We start from the raw sequence: 27,978 nt of genomic DNA on the forward strand, positions 1-27,978 counted from the left end.
TCAAAAAATTGTCCAAAATTTATTAATCTCACTGAATGAAACAACTCAAAACTCTCACGGTACTCATTACAACACACTCAAAACACAATGTCCTCCATTTTTAGTTCCATTAGAGAAAAACATTTTGAAATTATTTAGTTCACTTAACTAAATTTTGATTTAGTTTAATTAAAAATTATTCCATTTTTAATCTTGTCTACCTCCAGGCCGGACGTACAGGTTTGACCTTAAAATTTGTTATATGGCCACGAGGAAGTGGCAGATCAGTACTTCCTGTTCTACTGGGCAAGCTCAGTTCACTCGCTCTGCGGGGCACTGTGCGAGTCGGTGAAGACGCTTTTGTAGTAGTGGACACATCCTTCTGACTGAGAGACGTGTTACTGGTGGTGACAGCACTGCGAGTGGTGGAGGCAACGGTGCTGCAAGCAAAGTGGGGTGTGGCTTTTTGAGTATGGGTGTGACTTTCCTGAGTGGGCATGGCAAGTATGCGCTGTGTAGATCTACATATTTTCTCTTTGGGTGCAGATTTCTGGTGAATCATCGGCTTCCTCACTAATGACTTCTGAATGGATGACACCTTGGGGGTGGGGCTTGGGTGCACAGATGTAGCTGTTGATGGGGGTGGGACTTTAAGACTCTGAGTGCGCGCAATAGGGTGGGGCTTAGTGCTGCTAACGGAAATAACCTTCCTCATGCTTTGTTTCTCAGTGTGAGTGAGAGTTCGTACAGGATGAAGTGGGCGGAGTTTCGGTGATGACGAAGAGGAGGAGGACTCAGGAGAAACTATAGATTTTTTCAGTGGCATTTTCCTGAATGAGTTTACACTTTTACTTGTAGCATTGTTTGGTGATATGGTATTTTCTGAATTTACTGCCTGAATCCTCTTTTTCTCTCTTTCTTTAGATCCTAAAAAATGATGGGTGGATTTGCAGTCTAAATCCTGATTGGTGGACTCAGTTGTATTCCTGTTGGTTTTCAATTCTGATTGGCTGCTAGGGGAAGCAGTAGTTGAGGTTTCAGCAGCAGCAGGAGAGATGATTAGCTGGTGTTCAAGAATAATGTTGCTGTTTCCTTCCTCATTCCGTATGTCATAGTGTTTGTTCATCAGATCTAGAGTTCTACCCTTATCTAACTCCACCCCCAATATCACATCTGACCCCGCCCCCCGTCCTACGTCTGAGTCTGCTCGCAATACCACCTCCGGCTCCACCCCCAATCCTACATCTGACTCCACCTCTAATCCCACCTCTGACTCCACCCTTAAAACCAACTCCCCGTCAACCTCTAACCTTGCCTGTGCAGGGTCAGAGGTCATTGCCATGTGTCTGTTCCTGTCTAGCTGTTTGATGTCAGTGTCATGGTGTGGAAACTCTTCATCATTTGTTACATCGCTGCTGGATATCTCAGTGGGGTCATTGCCATGGTGACCATGAAATAAAGTTTTAAAGGGACTGTTTTGCAGTCCAGGAATCAGTGTGTGGGTTTCCACCTGGACAGCCATGCGTGCTGAGTGAGAGTGTGTGTCCGATGGTGACTGTGTGTCTGATGGTGTGTGTGTGTCTTTTATATTCATGTTGCTGCCACTGAGCCGTTGCCGTGGGCGATGAAGGCCAAACCCCCCCAGAAAATTGTGGGAGCTGGGGGGTTGTGCATTAAGGAGCTCCATAAGCCCCTCCCACTTCACTGCTGCCCGAACATCAATTTCACTGCTGCACCTGGGCCTCAAGACTCCGCCCACCCAAAGTTGTCCCGCCCAGGAAGGCCCTTTTTCCTCCCCAACTTTCAATCGTTTCAGCTGAGACTCTGCCCTCATTGCACGCTCCACATTCTCCTACACAGAGAAAAATAAATAATGTGTGTCTGTGGGCATGAATGTTTGTTTGAGTAAATAAATGTGTGTGTGTGTGTGTGTGAGTGAGTTAATGTGTGTGTGAGAGAGAGTGTGTGTACCTGTACTGCTTTAGTGAATTTGGAGCAGAAATGATAGAAAATGTAGAAACACTCGTCCAATTTGAAAGTCTCTCTGTCTTCACAAAAGAAATCAATCATTTCATCACCTTCAGTCTTCAACAGAGAATGACACACACTGACTTCCTTTAGAGAGACAGCTGCACACTGCAACACACACACAAACACAAAACTTCAAACACAGAATGACAAATACTGACTTCCTAGAGACAAACATAAGCAGATTGAAAAACACACACGAACCTGTAGGAAGGTGTGTAGTTGTTGCAGTAGTTGTGTATCACTCTGGATGTTCTGCTGTAAGTTTTTTATTCGCCTGTTCAGATTATCCAACTCAACATCCAAACTGTCCACACTCACCCTGTGTGCAGAGGGGCAGAGAGGCACTGGTGAGGGGGTGTGCTGGAACCTTTGGCATTAGAATCCTGGAACTGTTTTTTTCATCAGTTTCTGTTCAACTATCAACGGTTCCAGCTCTGTGGTTTTCAGTACCTGCTCAGGGGTGCCAGCATAGTTCGTTACTGGTTGGTATTGTGCATCACACAACATACAGACCATCAGAGAATCACAGAAAATTTGGGGTTTAAGGATTAATAGTAATTAGCATTTAAATTAAATTAGTAATTAGGGTTTAGGTATTAGTAGTAATTAAAGTTTAGTAATTAGAGTTTAATGATTTGTAGTAGTGAGGGTTTAGCATTTAGTAGTAATTAGAATTCAGGGATCAGGCTACAGGGGATAAGGTTTGGTTTGCTAGGTAAAATATAGTGTAGAGAACAGAACTATAAGGGCTGGTCATTTCTGATGTTTGTATTTTTGTATTTCTCTTCTTTGTGTGTTTTGTTCTTCAGCCTGTCAAAACGTTTGGCATAAACCAGATTGTTAGCATGCTAACTAAAACCCACAGCAGAGGATAAAAAGCCAGAGAACAGGCGAGCAGAGGGCTCAGATCATTTGCTGTCCCCCGATATTCCTGAGTTTGAAATATACAGTGCATATAAAAAGTCTACACACCCCTGTTAAAATCGCAGGTTTTTGTGAAGTAAAAAAATTAAGATGAACTAAGATAAATCAAGTCAGAACTTTTTCCACCCTCAATGTGAAATTACAATGTATAAAAATTAAGTGAAAAACAGTCAAACATTTTAGTGAAAAAATAGGAAAAATAAAAAGCTTACATTAACTTGGTTGCATAAGTATACACACCCTTTATATAATTTGGGATGTGGCTGTGTTCAGAATGAACCAATCACATTCAATCTCATGCTCAAAAGTAATTATCATACAGGTGTCAATGAAATTATTCTGATTGACCCCAAATAAAGATCAGCTGTTTCTGTTGGAGTTTCTTCACATCATCTTGGTTTCATCTGACTGCTGAAGCCATGGTCTGCAAAGAGCTTACAAAGCATGCATGGTATCTCACTTGTTGAGAGATATCGACAAGAAGAGGGGTATAAAAGAATTTCCAAAACATTAGCTATAGCATGGAACACCATGAAGGCCATCATCAACAACAAGTGGAGAAAATGGAGCACCACAGTGACATCACCAAGAAAAGGACAAGACAAAAACTTACCAGGGAGGCTGCTAAGAGACCTACGGCAACATTAAAGGAGCTGCAGGAACATCTGACACATACTGATGACTCTCTGCATGTGACAACTATCTCTCGTATTCTTCACATGTTTGGGCTATGGGGTAGGCAGCTAGACTGAAGCCCTTTCTCACAAAAAACATCCAAGCTCAACTAAATCACCCCAAACCATGTGGCAAAATGTGTTATGGTCTGATGAGGCCAAGTCCAAAAGTTATAATAATTACATAATTCCAAAAGATATGTTTGGCACAAAAAAAAGACACATCACCAAAAGAACACCATCCCCACAGTGAAGCATGGTGGTGCTTTGTCTGAGCGCTTGTCTGAGAAAATTGTCTGAGCGCTTGTCTATTTCCTCCCCAACAGAGTTTTGGACTGAAGGTATTCCTAGTTTGTGACCTAGTGAGCCAATATCAGAATGTATTTTTGATAGACTTCAAAGCACTTTTGTAAGTCGCTCTGGATAAGGGCATCTGCCAAATGCCATAAATGTAAATGTGGCAGCATCATTTTCTTTAGTCAGAACTGGGGCTTTTATCAAGGTGGAGGGAATCATGAATAGCTACAAATACCAATAATAATAATAATATGTTTATTTTATATAGGACCTTTCTCAGACCCAAGGTCACTTTACACAATAAAATATTAGAAGCATAAAACAACATAATGAAAACACATAAAATACAACATAAAGAAACAGTTTAAAAACACAAGAAATTAATAGGTATGACAGCCAGTATAAAGGAAAACAGGATAACTTGCCTAATAGAAAAAAAAACAAAGCTAAATTAAAAATAAAAATAGAACATGGAATGATAGAAGAAAGTGGAACTGAGGATTTACCAAGGGCTGGCGGTAATGGCAGTGTAGTGTGAATAAGTGAGTCTTAAGTTTAGAATTATATGATGAAAGAGTTGAACATTCACGGAGGTAATGAGGCAAGGCATTCCAGAATATGGGAGCAGCAGCGCTAAAAGAACAGTCACCCATGGAAGACATGGATGTGCGAGGAATAGAGAGTAGACCAGTATCAGAGAAATGGAGAGAGCGAGACAGTAGGTAGGGATGGAGAAGTTCAGAAAGATAGACAGGAGCAAGACTGTGCAGTGCTTTATATGTTAAAATGAGAAGTTTACACCGAATGCAGGCAGTTATGAGAAGCCAGTGCAAGTGGCACAGAACCTGGGTTACGTAGGCAAATTTTTTTTAGTGAAAGGCAGTAACTGGGCTGCTGAGTTTTGAACGTACTGTAGCTTATATAAGGAATGTTGTCTATTTGTGAGCTATGATGTGAACCAGGCCAAAGCTGTATGACAGATGCCTAATTGAGACCAAAGACGGGAGAGGAGTATGGTGTGATTAACAGTATCAAAAGCAGTGGCAAGGTCCAGAAGTATGAGGATGTTAATACCAGTGGATTTTAGTGCAAAACATTCAGGCATCTGCAAGTAAACTGAAGATGAAAAGGAATTCAGCACAACAATGATCCAAAGCATACATCCAAATGAACACAGGAATGGCATAAGCGAAAGGAGATCAATGTTTCTGAATGGCCGAGCCAGAGCCCAGACCTGAACCCAACTCAAAATCTGTGGCGTGACCAGAAGTGGGCTGTGCACAGGAAATGCCCTTACAATTTAACAGATCTAGAATGTCGATGTGAATATTGCCATGTTAAGACGTGCCACGCTTAAAAAAATGGTAAAATCAAATGGTGCTTCAACAAAGTATTAGTTTAGGGGTGTGCACACTTATGCAACCAGGTTATTGTAAGTTTTTTATTTTTCTTTTTTGCCCTAAAAAGTTTCTGATTGTTTTTCACTTTATTTTTATACTTTGCAATTTCACATTAAAGGTTGGAAAAGATCTGACATGATTTATCTTAGATTCTTTTTTGTACTTCACAAAAACCTGCCATTTTAACAGGGGTGTGTAGACATACTATACCCATTGTAAAACTACAGAGAAAACCCACCAACACCTCTCGTTAGTAACTAATGGCCATTGTGAATTCTCTAGCTCAACATTAGCACAACTGGGTAACAATACAAACTCCACAACGAGGATAAATTGGCCGATTATCATCTATCACTCACGAATTTCCTGCTGAAATTACAGAAAAAATAAATGTATATAAATAAATGTTATATAGCACTTTTAACAATGGACATTGTCACAAAGTAGCTTTACAGAAAACGGATATTACATTTAAATTTTAATTTCAAATTTATACCTAATGAACAAGTTAGAGGTAATGGTGTCGAGGAAAAACTCCCTCAGGCGCCATGAGGAAGAAACCTCGAGAGGAACCAGACTCAAAAGGGAACCGTCCTCATCTGGGTGACACCAGATTGTGCGATTATAAATCATTCCCCTTCTGTAACTGTAGAGTCAAAAAGTGCTAACTGTGTTAACAGAACTTGAATATGAGTGTCATTCAAGTTTTAAATTTAGATTAGATTTGTCTTTTAAAAAACAAACAAACAAAGCCTGACCTCTGGTTAGGGGTATATCCATATTTTCATAAAAGTTTATTTTTTAATTCATGTTTGCTGCAGTGACATCCTCACCGTGCTGCACTCTCAACATACTGAAGCTTCTCAGGGAATTTGAGCAGCTGGTCATCTTTCTTCTGGGCCTCCTGCAGATAGAAGAACACAGTGACATGGTAAAGATAAAGACAGACAGACAGACAGACACACACACACACACACACACACACCCCCACACACACACACAGGTTTTGACTCACCAGAGCGACAAAGTGCAGCAGGTTCATTCCTGGTTTATTGGATTTGGTTTCAGCCAGAGAGAGAAGAGAGGAGAGTTTAAAACCCACAGCATTTCCACCGTAACCACCCTGAGAGCAAAACAGACACACACACACACACACACACACACACAGTAAAAAGTACAACTAATCTGTATTAACAAATAGAAAGGGGTTAAAAAAATTATACAATTAAATTAGATAAATTAAATTAGAGTGATGATATTAGGAATCTTACAGTGTTTATGATGTTTCCTGCTTCCAGAACCAGGTGAAGGACTGAGTGAAGCTCCACACAACTTAACAACTCTATAAAATGAAACAGTGCAACAGAAAACAACACAACATTAATATATAATTACACTCGATATAAATGAATATAAGTATAAAATTGTACTTTCAAAAACATCCTATTGTTTAACACTATATTTCAAATTAAAAATCAAAGACAACTTAGAATGTCAGCTGGTCCTTTAATAACTAGTGTTTGTTTGTTTGTGTTACTAGATAGTGAATTTACATGAATTGAATATTAGAAAAATAAATGGGAGATTTGATAAATCAGAGAATGAAAGGAGTGAGAAAATTAAACGGTGACTGAGAAACACCTCTGATGGCAGCGTGAATAATGAGCACATCCTGTTTCAGTGATGAGCATAAAGCAGAAAATTCCTCCTTCAACAGCATGGCCTCTACACGCAGCTCAAACCTACACCCACACACACATACACACATGATAAATTGTGTATTTTTTATTTTTTTTTTAATATTTTTTATTGATTTTCAACAACAACAAAAAAGCAGAGCCAGATCAATATACAATTGACACCCACAGCAATCATTTAAACAGAAACAATAATCTGTTAGTATAACGGAGTGATCATGGAAAAAACAAAGGGCAAAACAAAGTAAAAAAATAAAATAAATAAAAAAGTAGGCAGGACTAACGTCATGACTGTTCAAGTAGATCCCACAAGGGGGTCCATATCTGCCAGAATAGTTCAGATTTGTTCTGTAAGTCATATGTAAGTTTTTCCAAAGGAAGAAAATTAGCCACTTGTGCCAAACACATCTTCAGAGTCGGTACACATGATGATGACCATAAAATAAGTGTACATTTCTTGGCCAGATAAATAATGAAATTCAATAAACAGTTTAAATCAGAAGGAAGATCTAGTGATGTTTTACAATTTAGCAGGTATATAGTTGAAGACAAAGTAAATTTTCTAGCCAGTATTTTCTGTACCAGATCATGTACATCATTCCAAAAAGTTTTAATTTTCTTACATTCCCAAAATAGGTGCATCAATGTTCCTGTTTCTGAATTACATTTAAAACACAACTGAGATACGTTTGGATATATTTTGTGGAGGCGTACAGGGGTGAGATATGTCCTGTACATGAATTTAAAGTTTTGCTCATGCACAGAAATTGAGGTTGATTTATGAAATACCTCCTCACATATAGAAAGCCATTCATCATCAGTGAATGTTTGGCCAATATCCTTCTCCCAAACCTTTCTTGGAGGATTTAAGGGTGACGAGGCTTCTGATAAAAGGGAGCCATACAGATAAGAAATCTGACCCTTCAACGCCCCTGGGAGAAAGAGACGGTTCTCAATGCCAGACATTTCCCAGCGAATTTTACCCTGTCTCATTTCAGATTGAATAAAATGACGTAGCTGGAGAAATTTGAAAAAATCTGTTCTAGGAAGTTGATAATCTGATCTAAGTTTACCAAAAGATTTAAGAACATTATCTGTAAATAAGCTGGCTAAATTAAAAATACCTTTTTCTGCCCAGGTCCGAAGGCCAATACTAGCTAACGAAGCAGGGAGATCAGGGTTCAAAATGATTGGGGATTGCATGTAAATTGTGTATTTTTGTATTACTGTAGATATGAGTGGACAACATTGTGCCATTGACTCCCATTGTGCAGTTTTTAAGCCCAAATTTGGTCAAATTGAAAGTCATCATCTTCATTGAGTTTGCACAGTAGGTCAAAATTGGAGCCAGAGTCTGCACAGTAGTGGGTTTGTCTGTTGCCCGTCCATATTGTTCACTGACACTCCCTTTCTTCATGACAGGAGTGCACGCGGTGAAAAGTGCAAAAGCCTGACTCATCGAACAATGCCAGCTCAAAGTGGTAAACACGATGCTGTTAATAATTATGTAAAACCTGTTGCTAAATTGTAGCTGTAAAATTTGTATATCAGTAAGTATTTATTTGATTTTCTGTAAAAAATATTTTAAACAATAAATAATAAAGAGATTTTGCAACAAAAGGTGCAGTGTAATTTCTTCTATGCAAAAATATCATAAAGATATGCCTCAGAATTATCTCTAGTTAATGTTGGCAAGCACAGCAGTTAACTGTACCTAACATTAATATTAGCAAGCTAGTTAACCTTTGTAGTCTTATATAGTTCTGTGTAGTCTCATGTAGCTCTGTGTTGTTTTATGTTGCACCATGGTCCTGGAGGAATGTTGTTTTGTTTCACTGTGTACTGTACCAGCTGTATATGGTCGAAATGACAATAATGTCACTTGAACGTGAATTTGAACATGGCGATGGGTGGGGTTAGGAATTGTACTACAACCAGCCACTAGAGGGCCTCAGAGACAACTTGGCTTCTCTTTTGAACCCCTGATGCAAAATCCAACCATATAGACACTCTTTACCCTGACGTGTTAAGCATCAGCTCCAACTGGTGGTTAAAACTGGCATTACAAAGCCATAGTTAGAGTAAAGCCAGTTTAACACTTAAAAAGTTCCACGCTGACATCAACAACTGGGATTCACTCTCGATAGAGAAATAAAAATCTTGTCCACAATTATGCCATATTCCTTTAATTTTAATGCTGAAAAGAAAACAGCAATGAGCAATGATGAAAAAGGCCCAAAGATCTGTCATTACTTTCAGACACACTTTGTGTATTTCAGACTTCCTGAGAGAGTCATTTGAAGAAGGTTGATCAAGACGGTTAAAGAGCAACTCGAGAGAACTTCATGAAAATGTGACAAAAACATGATTTTAAACTTTTAAATTAAAAAAACCCTCTTATCTTGATCTTTGATGATGGACTGTAATGTCAACACCAGATATTATGTACTCCCACTGTGCTTATTCCCTTGTAGCTCTCTAGCGCAGAAGATTTTAATTTTCAATCTGACATACTTTAATGACTTTAATGACTGTTTAATGACATCAGTGAAGCACACTAGTACACTACATACACTAGGGGTTGCATGACTTTGGGTTAGGGTCATATTTTCTCGTCAACCAGTAATTCAATAAAGTAATTGACTCATTGTATTTCATTGTAATATCATTGTAATATCACTATTATGCTTAACGAGGAAAGTAAATAAATCAGTGAAGTAAATGTGCAAAATAATAAAATAGTGTATCATGTTACTCTACGGACATACCGGTTGTTAAACTGCACTAGTGTGGATGCGCTGGTGGCTCAGCAGAAATTGCTGATTAACTGAGATAGCAGCATGGTGTGGAAACTCCTTATAGTTTAATGATAGCTGGAGGATGCAATGACTACAGCAAAGTTTGGGAGATTTTAACGCCATGGACAGTAGCGCCTGAACAAGAGTCTGCCTCACTGTTTTTTTTCCACAGCAGCCACTAGTCAATGTATTTGTTAAACAGAATATATAACACAATATACAAATAAACACACTGGAATGGTGTGTGTGTGTGTGTGTGTGTGAGTGTATGTATGTTTACCTGGGTAAGAGTGTAAGTTGGTACATAAAGGAGTCCACGGTGTTTAGGTGAGTTTTATCTCCTTTGTATGAATGCAGCTTCTCCACCTGTAGCACAGATTTACACACACACACACACACACACACACACACACACACACACACACACAAAATTTACAATTCAGCTATGTTATACTGCTCTAAACTCAATACTTCTTTAGTGTATGTGTGTGTGTCTTTCACTTCGTGTGTGTCTGGCAGTAGTTTGTTCAGTTCTCTCAGTCGTTCTGCTCCAAACTCCTCACTGTTTCCATGGACAATGTCATCAATGACAGACTGAATGGATCTGAGAAAAGTGACACAAACACAAGAATAAAGTAGGTCTATCTGTCTGTCTGTCTCTCTATCTATCTACCCTAAAAATACTCACTTTTTAAAGCATTTGAGGAAAATTGCTACATTCATACTCCTTTTAGGGTCAAGGATGCTAATCTGAACACAGATAAAAACACAAAGTAAATTAATTATGATGATGATGAGGATGACTATTATTATTATTATACTCAGTCACAGTCACACACACAGATATTAAATCAGTACATGACTCAGTAATTACTAATAAAATTAGTAATGTTAATGAAGTTAGCTTTTGTCAGGTGATCAGTGACCAGTCAGAAATCTCTACCTCCTTCTTCTGCTCAGACAAACTGCTGTACACTCGGCTGGTCTTGTTGCTGGCTGTGGCAACTGTGTTTCTGTCATTGTGTCCAAACAGGTCCTCGATAGTCTGAATGTCAATGTGAAATTTGTGTTTATCAGAATGCTTTGCAAGTGTCCACAGGTTGGGCGCCCCCCGCTGGTGAATGCGTTCTTCTGGAATTGGCTTCCAGTAAAAACTCCTAATTCTTTGCCTCCTTTGAATGTTTCCCACTGGCAGGGGTGGGGGAGGGGCAGGAGGGGGCGGGGTGACAATCGTGTCATGGTCAAAGACTGATATTACTTCACCCCCCTCTTTATAGTCCTGCTCTGTATTGGCTGCTGAGATGTGGCTCATCACATAAACTGTTTAAATTACAATATGAATATTGTCAGAAAATGAACATTAAAACACACAAAGACAAAGTGCCAGCTGCAACAGGCTTAGAGTTATGCTGATTCAGACTCATCAGAGACATGATTCACATTTTAACACATTCAGTACTATTTATCTTTACTCTTCTACACCTGTATATTTTAATTATTTATAATCGCACTATGCGGTGTCACCCAGAAGAGGATGGGTTCCCTTTTGATTCATTGATTACGTTTACATGCACATCAGTATTCTGATATTAATTAGAATTTGGCAATATTCTAATTAGTATTGAGTCATCTAAACGCCACAATCCGATTGCCTGATTCAGATTAAGACAACATTCTGATTCCCCAAATTCTGATTCCCATCCCTGGAATATTCCTGTTTTAATCAAAAATGTGTTGCATGTAAACACCTTATTCATAACATCCACTGGAAGGAGATATGTGCACATGCTCAGTCTGCAAGGAATTGTGGGTGCTAACAGATGCTTAGCTGTAGGCTAGGTATTTAGGAATGGCAACTCAGGCAAACTTACAACGACCATGTACACAGGAATAATCTGATGACTGTAGGCATATAGACATTGTATTTGGACTATGGCTGCAACCTGAATATAGACCTTAAACGGAATTTGATGTGCATGTAAACTTAGCCATTGGTTTCCTCTCAAGGTTTCTTCCTCAGGGAGTTTTTCGGCACCACTGTTGCCTTTGGTTTGCTCATTAGGGATCTAAATTTGTATTTTTGTAAAGCTGCTTTGGGACAATGTGTCACATTAAAAGTGCTACACAAAAAAAATTAATTGTTTTCCTTTTTCAAGTATGTATATAATTCTTTTATTCACTTTAGATATTGAATGAATTAAAGTTTTATTTATATAGACGAGTCAAGTTCCCATGCTAAATCCTGAGCTGGTGCAGCTTTGATACAGTAAATAAAGAGCCATGTCCTGACGAGACTTGCAAATCACCCCACACTCCCACGTCCTCAGTGCTGCAGTGTCTCTTACACACAATTGCTTCTATGTGTGCAATTAAAACACTACTGTGGTGATCCACATTTGAGCCACTGATTCACATTTACACATTAACATGCAACCTCATCACCTGTATTTCAGATCAAAGTTTTTGTGTGCACTATTCTGATTATTAATATTTGATTTTATTTTGTATTTGATGTATGTATGATTTAACTGCAAATTGAGCATTTTTTATTGTTACACTTAGATTAACACACACTCTAAGCAGAATTTTTTTGAGATTTAAAGATGAAACTGATGAATAAAGAAATGCCAGTCGAATTTGTGTTCACTCGTTTTACCATCAGATTTAACTGTACACAACTCTGATAAATAAGTGAAGAATTTGTGTATTTTAACTTACCTTCAGAGGCAATACAGCAGATATTTCTCTAAATTATGGTGTCAGACACACGGGGGTATGCGACGAAGAAAGCTGCTCATGTGTGTGAGAGTAATTCACTCAAAAGTCTGCATGCAATCTGTGTGTCTTGTATATGATGATTATTCCACTACATATATTAAATTAAGAAAAGAAAAAAACTTTACCAGCCTTTTGACTGTTTTACTTCACAGTTGTGTTTGTGGGTGTGTAAAAGACAGTGAATGTGTGTGTGCTTAACACTGATAACACGTCTGTACGTCACGCCCTTTCCCTGTATGTTTGTTTTTGTGGTAACTGTGTCCGAAAATTATCTATGCTCAGTTTGATTCTAAAGTTCAGGAGGTCATGATGAAGTCTTCATGATGTCATGGTGAAGCTGCTGTTAAAATGAAAAAACAAAGAAACAACAACAAAAAACAAGTCTGTCACAAGGTGTGTGTGTGTGTGTGTGTGTGTGTGTGTCTGTTTCAGTGTATGCTAAAGGTGTATAACAGAAAATCAGATAACAGTGTAGCTGTTTTTTTTATCAGCATGTCAGGGGGAGATTAAAAGTTATTTCACAGATATATTACAAATGTAATGTTGCAGTCTGAATGGACCAAAAGTAAGAACAAAACTAAGGACAACTGAGTGTAAATATCACATACTGACCTTTAACAGCATTAGTCCATTAAACCTCTACAGCAAACGATTTACTCAGTTTAACTCATTCTTTCCTTCAACCTGTTACAAACACATAACTAAACTAAAAACCAAATAAATCTGTTTCATTGTTAGTTTTCCTATTAAACCTCAAGCATTTCAAGTTTACATTAAAATGACAATTTTTTCATGATATATTGAATCATTTTGTGTTAATGTTGTGGAATCTGAAAGGCAATCCATGCTTTTCCTGATTTTGGAGAGATCTGGAAGTTTTGGGAAACATGATATCCAGCGGGGTGGGTTAGGGTTATGGGCCAGGGTTAGGTTTTTGAATTTACAATGACCCCCACCCCATCACAGTCCGAAAACTGTGTGGTTGTATAGGGAACCAAGAAAAGTGCACGGGCCGGTTAAGCACTGCTATAGCTCTGGTAGATACTGTGTCTTGGCAGTTGTCACTGTTGGGCTTTGATTGGATTTTATGCTTTGTTTTCAACATTGTTTAGCCTAGGATGCCTTGGGAAGGAGAGCAGAGTGGGGGCAAGCCACTAGATTGAGCAAATCAACCCCCTATGCCTGTAGGGACATATTTCTGCTCACCTACCCATCTTTCCTACCATCATTTGATGAATCTAAGGCTGGGCAGGTGTGAGGAAAAGGATAAGATAAAACGTCTCCAGGTTACGTATGTAACCATGGTTCCCCGAGGGAACGAGACGCTGCGTCACGAAACGCTATGGGAACGCCCCCGCGTGACCGCGCTCTGAATCACGTGTCTAATCCATCCAATGGATGGGCGAGACGTCACGGGCGGGGTGATGTAGCGACCCGGAAGCATAAAAGCCCGAGCGGCGAGCCCCGCGTTAGCTTACTGGAAAATGAAGCAAGCGCCGCAGGGACGCCGGAAGTGTGGCACCGAGACGCAGCGTGTCGTTCCCTCGGGGAACCATGGTTACATACGTAACCTGGAGACGTTCCCCTTCAGGAACTTGAGCTGCGTCACGAAACGCTATGGGAACGAGTATGCCCACGCCGCCAGACTTACAAGTCCCTGCCTCCAGGAGGAGGCAAGCCTAAGGCACAAGGACAGAGGAGCCGGGAGTGGCTCGGGTATCTACGTCATAAAACCTGGCAAAGGTCAGGGGCGTGGACCATCCCGCTGCGTTGCAGATGTCCTGTAAGGACACAACTGCCAGAAAGGCCTTAGAGGCCGCCACCGCTCGGGTAGAGTGAGCCTTGACCCCCAGGGGACTGGGGAGACCAGAGGACTCGAAAGCCAGAGAAATGGATTCTACAATCCACCGGCTGAGGGTCTGCTTAGAAGCAGGAAAACCCCTCTTAGGGGGACCAAAGCAAACAAGCAACTGGTCCGCCTTTCTCCACAGGGCAGTTCTGTGGACGTACGCGTCCAGTGCTCGCACTGGACACGTACAATTGAGCTTCCGATGGTCGGGCTCCCTAAAGGGAGGAGGACAGAAAGCCTGCAGCATGACCGGCTGTGGTGCCGAGGAGGGGACTTTCGGTACGTACCCCGCTCGGGGGTACAAGAATGCTTTGGCCAAACCAGGCGCAAAGTCTAAATAGGAAGGGGCCACCGAGAGGGCCTGAAGATCCCCCACTCTCCTAAGAGAGGAAATTGCCAAGAGAAAGGCAGTTTTCAACGTCAGAAGACGGTCCGAAATCTCCTCTATGGGCTCGAAGGGGGGTTTGCAGAGAGCCTCTAAAACCACGGCCAGGTCCCACGAGGGGACCCGAGATCGAGCTGGAGGTCTGATCCTCAGCGCACCGCGGAGGAAACGTGTCACCCAGGGGTGCCTGCCCACTGACTGGCCATCGAGAGGGGCGTGGCAGGCCGCAATAGCCGCCACGTACACCTTCAGGGTGGAGTGGGTCAGTCCTGCGGAGAGGCGGGCCTGCAAGAACTCCAGCACTGTACCAACTGGGCAGTGAACAGGGTCAAGCCGGCGGTCTCCGCACCAGGAAGTGAAAAGTTTCCACTTCAGGGCGTACAGTTTCCTCGTAGAGGGAGCTCTGGACTGGAGGATGGTCTCCACAACCTCGGTTGAGAGACCGGAAGCGCGGAGTTGTGCCCCCTCAGAGGCCACACCCACAGCTTCCACAGCTCCGGGCGGGGGTGAAGATGGCCCCCCGCCTGTGAGAGGAGATCCCTCCTGATCGGAATCTCCCATGGGGAGCCGTCTAGGAGGGAAATCAGGTCCGAGAACCATACTCGGCCCGGCCAGAACGGGGCTACTAACAGTAGACGAATTCCGTCCCGGCGCACTCTCTCCAGAACTCCCGGGAGCAGAGCGACCGGAGGAAAGGCGTACAGACGCAGCCTCGGCCACGGCTGTACCATGGCATCCAGTCCAAGAGGAGCTGGATGAATCAGAGAGAAGGGGACAGTGCGACGTCTCCTGCGTCGCAAACAGATTCACCTGGGCTCTGCCGAACATACGCCATATGAGCTCCACCACCTCGGGGTGGAGTCTCCATTCCCCGGGCACCGGCCCCTGCCTCGACAGGGCGTCCGCTCCCACGTTGAGATGACCAGGGATGTAGGCCGCTCTCAATGAGAGGAGGTTCCCTTGGGACCACACAAGGATCTGGAGCGCCAGCCTGTAAAGGGGGCGCGAACGCAGACCTCCCTGGCGGTTGATGTAAGAGACCACCGTCGTGTTGTCGGTGCGCACCAACACGTGGCGGCCTCTTAGGTCTGGGAGAAAGTGTTTCAGAGCTAGAAACACGGCCAGCATCTCCAGGCGGTTGATGTGCCAAGTGAGATGGCGGCCGCTCCACAGACCACGGGCAGGACGGCCACTCATGACCGCTCCCCATCCGGTGAGGGACGCATCCGTCGCTAGCACTACGCGGCGACCAGAAGCTCCCAGGACCGGGCCCTGAGACAAGAACCCAGGTTCTCTCCACACAGCTAAGGCACGGCGGCATCGTCGCGTGACCTTGATCATGCGGAGCGGGTTTCCTCTGTTTCGGAAAAACCCCCTGGTCTTGAGCCACCACTGTAGGGGTCTCATGTGCAGCAGGCCAAACGGTATCACGTTGGACGCAGCTGCCAATAGGCCCAGCAGTCTCTGAAACTGCTTTACAGTGAGTGACCGGCCTACTTTCACTCTCGCGACCGCTGTGAGGACCAACTCGATCCGAGCAGGAGACAAACGTGCCTGCATCGTGGTCGAATCCCACACGACGCCTAGATAAGCGGTTCTCTGAGCTGGAGAAAGCACGCTTTTCTCGGCGTTTAGTCTTAACCCCAGTTCCTTCATATGGGCGAGAACGGCATCTCGATGCCGAGCCGCCATCTGCTCTGAATGAGCTAAAATCAACCAGTCGTCGATATAGTTCAGTATGCGGATGCCCTGTAGTGGCATAGGAGCCAGGGCAGCATCCACGCACTTCGTGAAGGTGCGGGGTGAGAGTGCTAGGCCGAAGGGAAGAACCCGATACTGGTAAGCTTCGCCCCCGAAAGCGAACCTCAGGAACTTCCTGTGCGGGGGAAGGATGGAGATGTGGAAATACGCATCTTTTAGGTCGATCGTGACGAACCAGTCCTCGGACCTGATCTGAGACACGACCTGAGTGACCGTAAGCATCCTGAACTTCAGTCGAGCGACTGAGAGGTTCAATTGCCGCAAGTCCAAAATGGGACGCAGCCCTCCCCCCTTCTTGGGAACAATGAAGTACCGGCTGTAGAACCCTGACTCCCTGTCGTGAGGAGGGACCACCTCGATGGCCTCTTTCCTCAGGAGAGTATGTACTTCCTGCTCCAATACCAGAGCCTGCTCGGGACCCACCACAGTGGGAAGAACCCCAGAAAAACGAGGTGGAGGCGAGCCGAATTGAATTCGGTAGCCTCTTTCTACAGTACACAGGACCCAATGAGACACATTCGGCAGAAGTTTCCACGCTGCCAGAAAGCTCACTAAGGGAATCAGTCTCTCGAGACTGACCTCTGGTGTAATAGAAGTGGTTAGCTGGGTGCCCTGAGGCGGCGAACCGACATGGGGGAAATGAGCTAACCGCTGCGAAGGCCTCAGGAGAGGCTGCGAGCCTCCCAGACCTGCTACGTTGCCGGGCGAGAACTGGGAGAGGCGCTCGCCGGAGACCGCTGCGCCCTGAAGCACCATAGGTGGCAGGGTTGGCAGATCGACCTCCTGAGGGCACTGGGGGGACCCGGGCACCGTAAGATGAGGTGTACGCCGCGTCGCCCCAGAGGGGCCCGCCCTCGGAAGCCCTGGGCCAAAACCATCAGGGCTTCTTAGCCGCGGCCCTTCTGGACATGAGGACGGTCCTCAGATCCGCCTTAGTGCCCGAAGGGTCGGGCCCAGAGCGTCGTCGCGACTCCTGCTCCCGCCTCCTTTTGGGCCTCCCTGTAGGAGGGGGCCGTACACGGAGGGGGCTGCCCCCGCCCGGCAGCCCCACGAGCTAGAGAGCGACGGGGGAGGAACCGCTGGAACGCCGCCGCCTGAGCACGGGCCTGCTGGTATCTCTTGACGACGGAGTCTACCGCGTCGCCAAACAGGCCCGAGGGAGCAAGCGGGGCGTCCATGAGCACGATCCTGTCCTTCTCTTTCATATCGGACAGGGTCAGCCAGAGATGCCTCTCTGCCGCCACCAGGACTGCCATAGACCGACCGATAGCACGGGCGGTCTCCTTGGTGGCGCGGAGGGACAGATCAGCGGCCCGCCTGAGCTCAGCTACCTGCTCAGACGTACTCTCCCCCTGCTCATCCAGCTCTGTAAGCAGGTCAGCCTGGTACGCCTGTAACACCGCCATGGTGTGCAGACACGCACCGGCCTGACCTGCTGCCGTGTACGCCTTGCCTACCAGCGCTGAGGTGGTCCGCAGCGGCTTGGTAGGCAACGCCGGAGCCTTCAGGGACGATGCAGCAGCAGGGGACAGATAGCTGGCTAGCGTCTGTTCAACCCTGGGCATCGCCCTGTAACCGGAGTAGTCCAGCCCCGCCACATTAGCGTAATGGGAAGACGTGGGGCTGAACAACCGGGCCGAAAATGGCCTATTCCAGGACCTCGACACCTCAGTGTGGAGGTCCGGAAAAAAGGGCAGGCTCCGGGGCGGAGGTGGCGGCCTACTGCGCAAAAAACGCTCCTCCAGTCTAGAGCCCTGAGGCTCAGGCCGTGACTCAGCGGGCCAGTCAATGCTAAGCTTAGCGACTGCCCGTGCAACCACCTCGAGCAGCTCCCCGTATTGAGGAGACTGCGGCTCAGGGTCGACGCTCTCCACATCGACCTCCTCGGAGGACGATAGGTGGAGCGCCGAGTCCGCTCCCCGGGGGGAAGAAACCGCAGAGCGTGCTTCCGAGCCCAGGGAGGGGACAGAGGACCTGGAGGGTGAGGAAGGAGAAAGGGACGGGCCCGTCTCCATTCCCTCCGCCAGGTCCATCTGCGAGCCCCACGAGCGCAACCGCCGCTCTGCCTCGGCAGAAGCGGGGCCGGCACCGCGAGGCACGCTAGTGAGGGCTCCCTCCTCAAAGAGAGCCCAGCGGGAGCGGAGAGTGCGCAGCGGTAAACGCTCGCAATGTGCGCAGCCGGCTCCCTCGAGAGCCGACTGAACATGCTCCGCTCCCAAACAGGCAACGCACAGACTGTGTGTATCCCCGCCCGTAATAAATCGTGGACAGGGAGGAACACACGGCCTGAAGCGCTGCCCGCTGTCGCCCTTAGTCTTATCCTTGGCTTTAGGCATGCCAACGATAAAACACCAAAAGACAAAAATAGACAGACAATAAACACAGAGCGCTTGCTGAAAACAGGAAGCTAACGTGGGGCTCGCCGCTCTGGCTTTTATGCTTCCGGGTCGCTACGTCACCCCGCCCGTGACGTCTCGCCCATCCATTGGACGGATTAGACACGTGATTCAGAGCGCGGTCACGCGGGGGCGTTCCCATAGCGTTTCGTGACGCAGCTCGAGTTCCTGAAGGGGAACTGGAGTTTAGACAGGGACTGGTTTCCATTTTTTCTTTGGCCATTAACTGTAGCTACATCTCAATTGGAGTTTAAATTAGGACTATCTGCCTTTGGTCTTTCGATTTTTAGTTATAGACAAAGCTGTTTTTTCTTGTATTATTAAAGTCAAAATCTTTTAAAACTCCTATCCCATAATTCTATGCAGTCTGCCTAATTTGAATAAAATGCATATTCCTGTTCAATTGTATTAAAGGTGTTTCAATTTGTATCTCACAATAGGGTTAGGGTAAGAATTGCCATAAAGGTTAGGTTTAGTCTTAAATTTAGGTTTAGATTTAACTTTTGAGGCTAGATCTAAGAATTTAGGATTAAAGTAATGTTATGGTTATGGTTAGGTGTTAGGCTTAGGTTTAAGGTTAAGATTCAAGTTTTATTGTTAGGCCTACATCTTAAGGTGAAGGTTAGGGTTGGGTGTTAGGTTTAGGGCTAAAAGTTTGGTGTTAGGGTTAAACTTTAAGGTTAGGGTTAAGTGTTAGGATTAGGGCTAAGATTTTAAGGTTATGGTTAAGATTTATGTCTTTGGGTTAGAGTCAGGGTTAGGGTTAGGATTTTGAGTTAAATGTTTGAAAAAAACTGATACAAATTTGGATTTTTGCTCAGGCTACATCTGACGTTCCTTCTCCATTTAGTTATTTATGAGATATTTATTTGTCCATAAATTGGCAATTTGTCCATAAATGTAGGTCCAGATCAAGGATTAATGGTTAGAGGTGGAATCAGAGATTAGGTTTTTTGTCCAAGGTTTTGTGTCCAAGGTTTTAGGTTTTAGATTAGGTTTTGTGTCTAACCCTAACCTTAACCCTAACACTAGGGGTTAGGAGTTAAGGGGTTAGGGTTAGGGATAGGGGTTAGGAGTTGGGGTTTGGGCTAAGAATTCAGGTTAGAGATTAAGGTAAGGGGTTAGGAGGGTCTGGGTTAGGATTAGATTTAGGATCAGGGGTTGATGATAAGGTTAGGAGTTGGGGTTTGGGTTAGAGGTTAAACTAAGGGATTATGTTTTGGGTCCAGTTAGGGGTTATGGTTAGGGTAAGGGGTTTGGTGTAGGGGTTAGGACAATTCCTAATTTGGGTTAGAGGTTAGGTTTTGGGTATTGTTAGGGCAGTGGATAGGGTTTAGATGTTGGGTTAGGTGATTAGCGATCTCTATAAATTCATATGCAAATGACTATATAAGTGCTATGGTTCTGTTCAGTAGGTTCAACCAAGAAGAATGGACTAGGGATTTGTAGTCAAAGTGCTTGAAGGTAAGTGCTATTTTCACTCTTAGGGCTATTACATGCAAAAAAGTAAGTGCTTGATTGTCTTCCACTCTGTAAAAGGTAAGTGCTTTATTCACTCTCCTATTTAGTGTTTTGTGTTCAATCTTATTTTTATCACTCTCAATTTGTGTCATTCTCTATCATCTAAAATCCAAAAAATAGAAAAATGTTCTCCCTTGGTCCCTCGTCCAGCCTCCTGTTGTCAAACACCGGTGTCTATTTATCCAAACGCACAGGTTTTGTTGTTTTATGGCTCCCCTGAAACCTTACTCTCATTTTGATAATCCAGAGACATTTTAAGACCTACTTCTTAATCTTTTTCTATGGTCATGAGAATTAAAATGTGGTGTAGACTTTTTGTTTAAAGGTACTGCTGGGAAATTACAATTCACTCATTGTCAAGAAGGAAACTTTCAATCCACCGCATCTGTTTGTCTGATTTACACATTGCAGTGCAGTTACTTCATACATAATATATTTAAAATGACCCAAAATATAAAACAAAAAAATAAATCATTATCAATATGATATTATATTGTGTATAATATAGGATTTCTTTTTCATTATTCTGTCTTTTTATTTTGCTCCCCACCTCTGTACCTGCTCTTATAGAAACTATTATAGAAACAATAAAAAGGAGTTGAAGGAAGCTTATATAACTGCTAACCAATATATACCAGCAAATATATAACTTGTATAACCCACCTTTAATTATGAGGCTGATAGGCACTACATCACGTACAAGGTATTAAAGCAAGTGGGAGCCAGAAACTGTAGCATGCAGGATTTTGTGTGTGTATGTGTGTGTGTTTCTCTGTCTGTCTTTGTGTGTGACGACATTTTTCTTACTCTTTCATCACAAACCTCTACTAACAAACTCACCCACAAACCCACACAACCGTAACCAGCAGCGTAGGTTCCACCATGAAAAGAAAATTACAAAATCCCCCAAAAAAATTCAGAACAAAAAAGTGAAAGTATTTAATTCAAGAACTGCATGTGCTATGTGCATGCCATACCGTGGAACTTCATCTTCAGGAATAAAAAAAAAAGAATAGTATTATTGAAAAATGACTATAGAGAAATGTTTTTAAAAGCATCATGTTCCTTTTCTTTCTATTTTTAAAACAAAATTTAAAAAATGACAAAAAAATCAAAAGAGATAAATGACTTTGCAAATTGAAATTGATTTATTTATTCTTCATTTTTTTTCAAACCTGGAGGTGAGACACTTCAACAATATGTTCAGGACACAGTATAACTTCTGTCATAAAAAAAGAAATAAAAACAAATGTGGAAAAACCTTCTATTATGCTGGGCAAGGATTTGTATTTTACACCCATACATCATCCCTTTGACTCTTTCTCTATTTCCTTTTCTACGTCACGCTTTTTTTTATATTTAAGCTGCTGCAGGAGATGGAAGAAATAACAGATTGTATGACATATTTTTGATATGTATGGTATATTTTTGATGGCTTATTCGTGTGAACATTTCTTTTTATTCAAACCTGACTGCTCTAACAGTAAATTGCTGTGAGTTACTGTTTCATGATTGTCAGGGCAAATGGCAGCAGCTCTGGAACATCACGTTTTACAGGTGTTTACTTGCCTCACTCATTCATGTTTTTTTTTTTTTAAACCAAAACAGTCTTTAACTGACTGTTTATTAATGTTTATTGTAAAAATCCCAAATGGTGAAATTTGTGTGTAATTAAATTTTTTTTTACTAAAATATCAGGAATTAAATAAGTCAACATCTTAGGATCCATTTAAAAGAGTAGTCCACGTCTTAATGTTTTAGTTTTAATTGATCTAACCTCAGTGGCATGTATTACCCATTATACACTGATAGTACGTGATTCTTAACATGAGAAATAAATGAAAGAGTTAGGTATCTATGCACCATTTGGGTTAAGGCCATTTGTATGAGTGCACCTTTTGGTTTCAAAGTGGCATTCAAATTAGTGCCATTAAAATGCAAATTGTATTCCTAATTTGCAAATTGAGTTCCTATTAGCTCTTTCAATTTGTACAATGCAACCTTCTGATTGGCCTGCGCTTCCACTTGAATTTTCTGTTGAAGTCAGATCAGGTTGAGTGACACCTTCCCAGATTCTGCTCCTTGTCATCAACAACATAGTAAAAGAGCAAACCAATTAATCACATTTCATTGAAGTTAGAAACACAAGGTTTTCTTTTTTCACTGCAGTGAATTCTGAAAGCTGTCAGTTGATATAAAATAATTAGCAGTTGCTTCACTTATCTCAATTAAATAAATGAATGATCAACATGCTGCGATTGCTGATGAGGTAAGACATGCATGTTTACCACTCCCTTGTAAATTCTCAAAATTCTAATTTCAGTGATGTAATTTGGTTTAGTTAATAATCCCAAGGATTGACATCTGAGAAATGACTGAGAAGTGACGTTATGCCGTAGTATTATGATTACATTATATAAGTTAACTTTAATAAAGTTACTGTTGTGTATCTTATGCTATTGAACTTTCTTGTGGTTTTTCTGATTTAGTATATTAATATTAGTCTATCACTATCCTTGTTCCTACTCTTATTGTGTATTTTTCTTTAAATGCATGTAATTTCGGTAATTAGTAAACTGATGTGTGCGTGGTACATTAGTGGAAATCCACAGAATTCAAAATTGTTTAATGTGAGCTGCTGTTTTAATAGGAGTGAGAGGGAGATGAGCTGATGTGGTGAACTACATGAGGCAGATTAGCTGACTAAACTATGAAGGTAACTGCATTTTCTGGTCACCGTGCACATGCAGGTATGTTATATTGTATTTTTTTATATTCATTATTTCATTTTTGCTAGTCTTGGGACCATATTTATCTTATATCTTCATGTTTAATCATAGTGTGGAATACACAAAGATAAAATGAATTTCCTTAACATTACGTTGTTAAAAATACAAATGTTTGGTGTGATGACAAGCATTTACTGAAAGTAGAAACAAACACTAAATATGTTATGCATAATATTTCCCATATCCTTAAATTATTCTGGATGTGAGGGACCAATATTATGAAGACAGCCCAAAATGTACTTATCATGTCAAGTCCCTCTTTTACATATACAAGTACCTTGCCACAGATGTCTATGATATATGTTGTTTAGAACAGTCTGATGGACAAGACTACAGTGTTAAGTAATGTTCACTATGGCTGTTACCAGGATGGCCTAAATCCCAAATTCAATTTAATTTTATTCGTATAGTGCAACAATGGACGTTGTCACAAAGCAGCTTTACAGAAATATATAAATTCAGGATAGAAGTTTTAAACTTATAAATTTATAAATTTATTCCTAATGAGCAAGCCAGAGGTGATGGAGGTGAGGAAAAACTCCCTGAGATGACATGAGGAAGAAACCTTGAGAGGAAACAGACTTAAAAGGGAATCCATCCTCATCTGGGTGGCAATGAATATTGCAATTATAAATAATTTCCTTCTATAACTGTGTACTACATGGTCAAAAAAGTGCAGTTGTGTAACCAGGAAATTCATTATAGTTTTCACAGAAGTCTATTTTGTTGAAGTTATCAACTGTTCACTGATGGAGACTTGAGTGCAAAACTGTTTGTAGGAATTGCAGTCCTAAAGCTATAATAGCAACTGTAGTCCTAAGCCATCATAGCAAGACTGTTCATATCAATTGCAGTCCAGAGCCATCTTCGTGGTTTTTAAGTGGTACCGTCTACAGTAATCTCATGTAATTTTAGGCTGTCCATGTGGGGCCATCCTCAGCAGCAGCGAATGATTTTCATGTGATGAGAACTCCAACCAGAAGTAAAATATCAGGATGGATCAGGCAGGTCTGGAGAGCAGAAAGGGTCAGGATCGTCAGGAGTATCATGTGTAGCCTGACAGAGAGAAGGAGAGACGGAGAGACAGAGATTGTTATGTATGTTAATTGTTACGCCATGGTTAAGGAAACCGTACTTTGTGTGTGTACCTTCTGAGCCAGAAGGTACCACAAGACATGAGGGTGCCCCGGGACATAAAGCAGCCAGCCACTCCACTGTCACCAACCTGAGTGAATGCATTGGAGGGGGGCTGGGTTGGGGCGGGAGACAGCAAATCTTTGTTGTACATGTACTGTGCCATAGACTGCAAATAGTATTATAAAGACAGCATGTATGACCAAAATGGCCAAATCTTAGAAGGCAATCTTCCCCAGGGCTCGGTCCACCAAAGTGATACATGTTGTTTTGAACACTCTGACAGACAAGTCTGTATGGTTACATCATGATCATTATGTCTGTATAGAAAAAAAATGCGGTTAAAGTACCATATTACTAATACAGCTCATATGAGTGAAGTGGCCTAATGGTAAAAACATCTAAGTCCCACTTAAATATACAGGTGTTTTGTGTCAGAATGTTACCAAGCCATCTGTAGCCTTCAGTACTATTATTAAAACTGTCAATATGACGAAAGCAGACTGAGCACATTGCTGTGGGTAAGTACTGCTCTTGACAGTGACTCTATGAAAATCTAAATTACTCTGTAAAGCACAGTGATATTTCATGTTAGTTTCTATACTCATAAATAATACAACATGGATACCTGGGGCTTTCAGGATGTGCTATTTTAGTTCATTTTAAATTTGTTTGTTTTATTTAGGCAGATTAGCTGACAAATCTATGAATGTAAGTGCATTTTGTGGTTACCATATTCACTGCAAATTTTGTTATATTTCTTATTTTATGTTCTCATGTGCTGTATAGCTCCAACTGTACTTATACAAGCTGTAATTACAAGTTGGCATACTGGGAACTTGGTTTTGCCATTGGAAATATTTATGATGTTTTTCTGTATCATTTTACTCTGTAATATCAACTATTTGACAATAAACCGAGCATTGCTATCTCCTAATAAGGTTTTGTCACTTCTATAGAAAGCATACTTAATAAAACCTTTGAACTCACTTCAGATTTCTGTGTTCATTTAATGGTAATAATACCAGGATCACTATTTGGGTTGTAAACAGAAATGCTAATAAATGATAGATAGATAATAAATGATGATAGAGAGAGGTATAACATTGAACATATATAAACAATTAACAGTGCAAAGAAACATCAGTTATTAGGTGCAAAAATACAATGTGATGTAATAAGATGCAAAAATTCAAGGTGCAGAAGGTGCAGCATCAGAATAACAAAATAAGTACAAAACTACAACAAGGCACAGAATAGCAGCAGCAGACATTCACAACAACCAAGTGGTAGTGATCCATGTATGTGTGTATATGAATAAATTCTGTCCAGTTGTTTATTCATTCTGAGAAGGTAGGGGTGCATCCTGCTGGGATGGGATAAGGTGTGTAGAGGTTTGAGAGGGTTTGCAGAGGTTTGAGAGGGTTTGTAGAGGTTTGTTAGGGTGTGTAGACATTGTAGAGGTTTGATAGGGTTTGTAGATGTCTGATAGGGTTTGTAGAGATTTGATAGGGTCTGTAGAGGTTTGATAGAGTTTGTAAATGTGTGTAGAGGTTTGATAGGGTCTGTAGAGGTTTGTAGAGGTTTGATAGGGTCTGTAGAGGTTTGATAGGGTCTGTAGAGTTTTGATAGGGTCTGTCGAGATGTGTAGAGGTTTGATAGGGACTACAGAGGTTTGATAGGGTGTGTAGAGACTTGTGGAGGTTTGATAGGGCCTGTAGATGTTTGATAGGGTTTGTAGAGTTTTGATAGGGTCTCTAGAGGTTTGTAGAGGTTTGACAGGGTCTGTAGAGGTTTGATAGGGTCTGTAAAGTTTTGATAGGGTCTGTAGAGGTTTGTAGAGGTTTGATAGGGTGTGTAGAGGTTTGTAGAGGTTTGATAGGGTCTGTAGAGGTTTGTAGAGGTTTGACAGGGTCTGTAGAGGCTTGTACAGTTTTGATAGGGTCGGTAGAGGTTTGATAGGGTCTGTAGAGGTTTGTAGAGGTTTGACAGGGTCTGTAGAGGTTTGATAGGGTCTGTAGAGTTTTGATAGGGTCTGTAGAGGTTTGTAGAGGTTTGATAATGTGTGTAGAGGTTTGATAGGGTCTGTAGAGGTTTGATAGGGTCTGTAGACGTTTGTAGAGGTTTGATAGGGTGTGTAGAGGTTTGATAGGGTGTGTAGAGGTTTGTAGAAGTTTGATAGGGTGTGTATAGGTTTTATAGGGTGTGTAGAGGTTTGATAGGGTCTGTAGAGGTTTGTAGAGGTTTGATAGGGTCTGTAGAGGTTTGATAGGGTCTGTAGAGGTTTGTGGAGGTTTGATAGGGTCTGTAGAGTTTTGATAGGGTCTGTAGAGGTTTGTAGAGGTTTGATAGGGTCTGTAGAGACTTGTAGAGGTTTGATAGGGTGTGTAGAGTTTTGATAGGGTGTGTAGAGGTTTGTAGAGGTTTGATAGGGTGTGTAGAGGTTTGATAGGGTCTGTAGAGGTTTGATATGGTCTGTAGAGGTTTGTAGAGGTTTGATAGGGTCTGTAGAGGTTTGATAGGGTCTGTAGAGTTTTGATAGGGTGTGTAGAGGTTTGTAGAGGTTTGATAGGGTGTGTAGAGGTTTGATAGGGTCTGTGGAGGTTTGATAGTGTCTGTAGAGGTTTGTAGAGGTTTGACAGGGTCTGTAGAGTTTTGATAGGGTCTGTAGAGGTTTATAGAGGTTTGATAGGGTGTGTAGAGGTTTGTAGAGGTTTTATAGGGTCTGTAGAGGTTTGTAGAGGTTTGATAGGGTCTGTAGAGGTTTGTAGAGGTTTGATAGGGTGTGTAGAGGTTTGATAGGGTCTGTAGAGTTTTGATAGGGTCTACAGAGGTGTGTAGAGGTTTGATAGGGACTACAGAGGTTTGATAGGGTCTGTAGAGGCTTGTAGAGGTTTGATAGGGCCTGTAGATGTTTGATAGGGTGTGTAGAGTTTTGATAGGGTCTGTAGAGGTTTGTAGAGGTTTGATAGGGTGTGTAGAGGTTTGATAGGGTCTGTAGAGTTTTGATAGGGTGTGTAGAGGTTTGTAGAGGTTTGATAGGGTGTGTAGAGTTTTGATAGGGTCTGTAGAGGTTTGATAGGGTCTGTAGAGGTTTGATAGGGTCTGTAGAGTTTTGATAGGGTCTGTAGAGGTTTGTAGAGGTTTGATAGGGTCTGTAGAGGTTTGTGGAGGTTTGAAAGGGTCTGTAGAGGTTTGTATAGTTTTGATAGTGTCTGTAGAGGCTTGTAGAGGTTTTATAGGGTCTGTAGAGTTTTGATAGGGTCTGTAGAGGTTTGTAGAGGTTTGAAAGGCTCTGTAGAGGTTTGATAGGGTCTGTAGAGGTTTGATATGGTCTGTATAGGTTTGAAGAGGTTTGATAGGGTCTGTAGAGGTTTGATAGGGTGTGTAGAGTTTTGATAGGGTGTGTAGAGGTTTGTAGAGGGTTGAAAGGCTCTGTAGAATTTTGATAGGGTCTGTAGAGTTTTGATAGGGTGTGTAGAGGTTTGTAGAGGTTTGATAGGGTCTGTAGAGTTTTGATAGGGTCTGTAGAGGTTTGTAGAGGTTTGATATGGTCTGTAGAGGT

At 42.3% G+C, this 27,978-nt stretch overlaps 1 protein-coding gene across 3 annotated transcripts; it reads right to left on the reverse strand.

Annotated features, from left to right (window-relative positions):
• Position 1: 1 nt before the first annotated feature.
• Positions 2-12,762, reverse strand: LOC113525456 (FH2 domain-containing protein 1). 3 transcript variants are annotated; one of them, XM_026911969.3, is made up of 12 exons: positions 12,519-12,762; positions 10,744-11,120; positions 10,489-10,550; positions 10,302-10,404; positions 10,081-10,166; positions 6,947-7,047; positions 6,577-6,647; positions 6,321-6,428; positions 6,139-6,209; positions 2,212-2,329; positions 1,951-2,115; positions 2-1,831 (listed from the first exon to the last, which is right to left on the reverse strand). In XM_026911969.3, the coding sequence occupies exons 2-12, from the start codon at positions 11,110-11,112 to the stop codon at positions 197-199; spliced, it is 2,889 nt and encodes a 962-aa protein (XP_026767770.3). In that variant the 5' UTR covers positions 11,113-11,120; positions 12,519-12,762; the 3' UTR covers positions 2-196. The 3 variants fall into 3 exon arrangements, with proteins under 3 accessions (XP_026767770.3, XP_053096469.1, XP_026767771.3); XM_053240494.1 differs by having other exon boundaries at positions 10,744-10,845; positions 12,519-12,761; XM_026911970.3 differs by lacking the exon at positions 10,489-10,550 and having other exon boundaries at positions 10,744-10,845; positions 12,519-12,761.
• Between the last annotated feature and the right edge of the window lie 15,216 nt (positions 12,763-27,978).

This window comes from Pangasianodon hypophthalmus, chromosome 16 (genome assembly GCF_027358585.1).
Source record: "Pangasianodon hypophthalmus isolate fPanHyp1 chromosome 16, fPanHyp1.pri, whole genome shotgun sequence".
In the NCBI taxonomy this organism is placed as follows: Eukaryota; Metazoa; Chordata; class Actinopteri; order Siluriformes; family Pangasiidae; genus Pangasianodon; species Pangasianodon hypophthalmus.